This window comes from Excalfactoria chinensis, chromosome 3 (assembly GCF_039878825.1).
Source record: "Excalfactoria chinensis isolate bCotChi1 chromosome 3, bCotChi1.hap2, whole genome shotgun sequence".
Classification (NCBI taxonomy): domain Eukaryota; kingdom Metazoa; phylum Chordata; class Aves; order Galliformes; family Phasianidae; genus Excalfactoria; species Excalfactoria chinensis.
In genome coordinates, this window is record NC_092827.1 from 99,128,874 (window position 1) to 99,134,674 (window position 5,801).

At 43.0% G+C, this 5,801-nt stretch overlaps 1 protein-coding gene across 1 annotated transcript; it reads right to left on the minus strand.

Moving 5' to 3' along the window:
* Window positions 1-448: 448 nt before the first annotated feature.
* CNRIP1 (cannabinoid receptor interacting protein 1) lies at window positions 449-5,432 on the minus strand. Its single transcript, XM_072333531.1, has 3 exons — window positions 4,871-5,432; window positions 4,135-4,279; window positions 449-1,918 (listed from the first exon to the last, which is right to left on the minus strand). Exons 1-3 carry the CDS (start codon window positions 5,047-5,049, stop codon window positions 1,754-1,756), a joined length of 489 nt encoding a protein of 162 aa, XP_072189632.1. The 5' UTR covers window positions 5,050-5,432; the 3' UTR covers window positions 449-1,753.
* Between the last annotated feature and the right edge of the window lie 369 nt (window positions 5,433-5,801).

Sequence of the window (5,801 nt, forward strand, 5' to 3'; positions counted from 1 at the left end):
GACTTGCTACAGGTCTTACTAGGACATGAGGAAAAAGCTGCTCTGTTCACCATTAATGTACATGTGAGCATTTACCTGGGAAAACAGTACTCTCTGCTCCAGTACTGTTTTACATCAGTACAACGACCAGACTTTTTTCTCTGTGGAAGATTAAGAATTCAGTGGAAGAAAATATTAGTGTTTCATTTTTATCCTGAACATCAGCTTGCCACAGAGTTAATAAAACAAAATGCTGTTAAATTTTTGTAGTAATCTCTACTATGCAGTATCGCATTCCTGACCTGCATACCAGCACGTTAGATCTGTATTTCCTAGAAAGAGCAGCTTTGGGATCTGAACTTGGAGTGCTTTGGACTGTGTTTTCAGAAAGCACGGGCTATACTTTCTCTGCTGACTGTTTAAAATGGCCACTTCTATTTTCTATTCGTTTAGATGATCACACAACAGAAACTGTTGAAGTCCTTTATTACAAAGATCAAAGTCATGGTTACCATTTACATACACAATTTACAAATTATTCACAAAGGAAGTAACAGATATGCAAGATACTTTAGCCCAAGCAGGAGGTGGGGTGGTAGAGTTGTTTCCCTGCTTTATTTACTGAAAGGGAAGGCGTCCTTTTGTGTTTGTTTGTTTTAATTCTTGTCATTTTCTGTATGTGTTAAACACTGGCCTAGTGTTTAGGTAGCACCTTTAATTGTATCTGTTTATATACTGGCCTGCTTTTCTTCATTGGAAAGAGCACGGTGCACGTATAAACATGTGCTGAGATCTGTAGTTTTGTCACAATGCTGCATTTTTGTTTGATGGGAATCATATAGATTTTGGTATAATGTAGTGGTCAGGCTTAACAAAGCTGATTTGTGGGATTTCACTGAATTTGAACGATATTTCATTGAAACAAAACTGGAGGTTATTATCAAAACTCTTAATTCTAAGAACTAAATTGAGGATGACTGCTGTATCTTTCAGTGACATGATCTTAACATGGATGCTAGCCAGGCTGTTAGATGTCTTTAATGCCACAACTGATTTATTGCTTTTCTTTCATTCAGATTAGCATGTTCTATACCATTTCCTAATGCTATTTCAGGGACTGGGAAACTTTAACATCAAAGAGTGCTAATTTACCAAATCTCACAAAATAGGATATTTATCACAGGGTATCTTACAGCACTCGACAAAAAGGAGAGTGAATTTCCAAATCCTTGATATGAAAGCACAATATCAACGGTGCAGTAGCTGCCATTTGTCTAAACCTACAGACATCCATAATTAACACTTTTTCTGTCCACCAAGATGATGTTTAGACAAAATTATTGAGGGAGCACACTGATGAAGGAGCAAACAAATACAGATATGGAAATCACCAATGTGACGTTACATCCAAATTGTAAGCAATAAAGCAAAACACTTCACAAAGGTTTTTACGTCTAATGGAACTGTTTAGTAGGTACCATCCAAATAGTTATGATAATATTATGATGGTATGACTTTCTACCCAGGAATCAAATATTCTTTACCTCAAAGCCTACAATATTCCAGGGTATAAAGACTTGCAGATGCCATAGTAAACTTGAAATACAGTAATAGGCAAAGACTTTAGTGGCACCACCTGTACATACAGCTGAGTTATTGGAACCTTACGGAACAAAGCGACGTTGCAGTATGCCTTTGGTAAGGCTTCTTGCTGGTTTAAAAAGGTAGATTTTCCTTTAAGGAGATTGTCCAGCAGTATTGGTTTCACTTGTGTTCAGTGGAAGGTCTCTTTATTGATCCACATAAGACTCCGTGTTTCATTTGGTTTGCATTCGTACTCAATGCTGCCAAAGCTATTTCCCCATTGGCAGTGATCCCGTTTGTGGTAGTTGTAGAATTTGACTTGCCAGACTGTTTCAAAAACACCAATGTCGTTAAACTGTGAGGTAAAGGGAATAGCAGCATTAGTAGGCTCATTTTTTTGTTCTTCTTCATATGAACAAGTTATAAAATTGGAACAGAAAATAGCTAACGTATGGGTTATTGTGCTTCAAGTTAACAAATCAAAGACCTGTAAAACCTACTCCAGCAGCCATAAAGTCTTTTATACTTAGACATGCATAAAAGATGAGAGATCAGATTCTCCATTTACTGCCCTCTTGCATTTGTATCTGGTAAAGGCAAGGGAGTAAAATATTCAGCTTCCCATATGGGTAGGTGTTATTAACATGAAGAATCAAAGCTATAATCCCTCTCAGGACAACAGACCCGTGGTGGCTTGTTGAGCTCAAATTGGCTTAGAGATACTACAATTCATGTAGCAGATACCTGTAGCAATGTAGGCTACCACTTCTATTCTATACCATATCTAGAGGCTGCAGTGTGAACTGGGAAGATACCTTGTTTTAATCAGACTCAAATATTTAATGTCCCTGTGTTTTTTTAGAGCAGTGTCATAATTGAGGCACTTTTTCCCTTGTAAGCATTTCCATCACTCACTCTGACGGCTTCTTCACTTGACTCTTTTCCATTCACATCATGTGCCTGGAAGATGACCTTTGATCATCTACCTAGAATAATCACATTTGCAAAGAGGTTTTGAAAGCTCTTTTATATAGTAACTCTTATTGAGCACTACCATTTATACTTAGTTTTCTCAGAATGGACATTGCTTGGAAGCTCCCCATTCCACTTAATTTTCTTAAATTTAGTCTGACAGCAGCAGGAATTACTCTGTGCTGTCAGTGGAAGATTATTTGGCTCCAGTTGTGTTGCCATAAAGGTGTAGATGAAATGTTTCTGCCACTTCAATTGATGAAGAAAGATTCAAAGATGCATGCTATTTTATCTCTCTCAGCAACCAAAACCTTTATTAATGGTCCTCCACTAAACCCCTCTCGTGGTAACCCTGATACCATTTGTAAGGCAAGATAGTAAAGGTTAAGCACATTGAATATTGCTGTGCATAGTCTGCATAGAGAAATCTTTTGTAGAGAAGAGCATCAACTACAGTTGTCTAGAAACTGAGAAAGAAAAAAAGATTGGTCCAGAAGAAAAGGTATTTCTAATACTATTTGTGGAAAGAGCAGTGTTGTATTTCATTACATTTGTGCAGTGTCTGTTAGGGGAACACAGGTCTGGCTTCCCTATTCAATCTTAACCTGGCCTGAACAAGAATAAAATGAGACCTGAAGAAAGGTTTCTAACTTAGTTTACACCATTTGCTTGACAGTTTTTCAGGCCGTGAGCATAACTAAGCAGTCAGGTAAAACTGACCTCAGAGCAGACAAGAAATTATAATGCATCACTTTCATGAATACCTTGTCTTTTAGGCATTATCAAAATGGTTTTGATGTCAGTCTATTTCTAGTGCAAGTTCAGGCTTTAAGCCTTAGATTCCTTTTCTGCCTAGGATACATCAGTATCCTGCCTGCTACACAAAAGGAAGTGGAGGCCAGAGTTCCTCCTAGTTGAAGGAAATAGGAAAATGTAAAGCCGCACACAGTAAGCATAGTTTTAAAGATTCAGGAAGCAAGCATTAGCAGTTCTTGAAATGGGATGCCTGTAGCTTGTTCCCTAAATCTGTCATAGCTCTGCCTAGCTAAGCAGATAAATAATGAGTTAAGCATGTAAATATAGACAACTCAACCAGGATTTGAGACTTAAAAGTATCAGTTGTGGGTATCTAAGTCTGTACTGAAGAACCAATCTGTCAAAATCAACTACTAAGAGAGGCTGAAAACTTGCTTAGTGCTTGCAGATCCTAATAACTTCATGGTAAGTACATCAGTATTTGGTTTGTAAAGTTACTGTTTAGACAAATATTGTAGCTGCTCATTCTGATCTACAAAAAGGAGGTTCAGTTCCCATTTCTTTTTCTTGCAGCACCCAGAGAGCTATGCAGATCTCTACAAATCCCTCTAGTACTTCCTAGCCCCTGCTGCTCTCATGGCTTCCCCTGGGGAAACCATGTTTGTCTTCCCTCTGTGTTCTAACTAGCAGTCTCACTGATGCAAAGCAAAGAGGAGGGCAGCAGCTGTGGGCAGGCTTTGCCCTGGAACATTTCACCTCCATGCTTTCCATCATAGGTGTCAACTCTCTGCTGCCCTCTGTGCCTTTCTGTGCTGGGCTCCTGCTGCAAAGATGACCACCTACCTGCATGTTGACCTGGATGGGCTGTCTCTCCCCACTCTTGGTGTGGGGCACCCCTTCTGTGTCGTAGATCCCTGTATAAGAGGCCACTTGCGCATCCCTTGATTTCTCCTCCAGCGGGACATTGACACCCCCGATGCCCATTGTCCTGCAAAGAGATGGGATGCATCATTTCAGCAGCCCTGCAGGCCCACTTCCTAGCAGCTTGGAGCCAGCAGGTAGGCTTGCATCCTGGCAGCCTGGGGATGCTTCAGGGATTTTAGCAGGCCTCCAGGTGCTGCTGACTCACTGGGGCTCCTTGAAAAATGTCAGGAATCCCAGAACTGTTTTCCCATCTGCATCCTCCCTGCTTCCAGTCTCTGCTTTGCCATGGTGCAGTGATGCTCCGACTGGAGAGCATCCCCAGCTTGCAGGGCTGGAGGGGATCTTTTCTCTCTGCTGTGACAATGGAAGGAGAAAAGGAGCTGGATCTTAAAGAGCCTCAGGGGAGTGAGGATGGAGAGAGAAGGAAGCAGCCCCTAAAGGCAGCCTCTCTGCCAAGCCAGTCTCTCATACTGGCTGGGCAAAGCAGCAGGAACAGCTGGCCAGGAACCTGGAAACAGCAAAGCAAAAGGGCGGGGAGGGAGAAATGACGGAAACCTTGCTTTGTCAGCCTGCCAGGAAAAAATATTAACCTCTAAAAATAAAAGCAGCGGGAAAGGGAGGGCTGCGGGACCCACGATGGAGAGGATGCACTTACGTGGCCTGCACGGTGCCGGGCCGGAGGGCCACCTCAATCTTGTACTTGGCTCCGGTGAGCAGCTTGATGGTGCGGTTCTGGCCGAAGCGCTGCCCGTCCACCTTGAAGTACACCGCCCCGTCGTTGGGCTGGATTTTGAGGGAGACGCTGATTTTCACGAGGCTGGGGATGTCAACCATCGCGCGGCCGCGGGGTCTGCGCCCTTCTCGCCCCCTCCGCGGAAGGCGGCCAGCAGAGGAGACCGAGAGGGAGAGGAAGAGGAGGGAGAAGGAAGGGGAGGGGCTGCCGGATCCGAGCCAGCCCAGCCCTTCCCAAAAGCAGCGGATGATATATTTGTTCTTCCCTCCCCCGCTAATCACGGCGCAGCATCTGTGCTGCGGATCTTCCCTCCATCTCCCTGTTTGGTGGACATTTGCAGCTGCTCAAATCACCGCGGGTTTCCAGGGAGTTAATCCGACCTCTGTTATGGCAGCCTTAATCCCGCCGTCATTCCCGGGCCGGGCGGGGCTGTTCAGCACCACGGGCGCGGACAGCAGCGCGGCGCTCAGCGGCTCAATAGGGCACGATTTCTGCTGACATCTTCAGTTATCGCCTTATCCCAACTCTCATATTTTCGCAGGAAAAAAAGCAAAAACCCACAGAACAGCAACCAGACAACGGCAACAACAAAAAACAAACAAACAAACGACCATCATCTACATACTAGGCCTGAAATACTCTTGTTTTTCTAGAGCTGAGATGGTACGTGTGGTGGTAAAATGTAATACTGCTAAGTCAAATGGAAGATCTGACATCACCCAGCTACTTTTCTTTCTGTGTGCATGTTATTAGTCTCTTAATTTAGTTCTGAACAGTAAGCAAAAGAATACATATTGCTGAAAGCTTATGCAATGTAAATCTTACTATATTTGCCTTAATTACTTATCCAGCT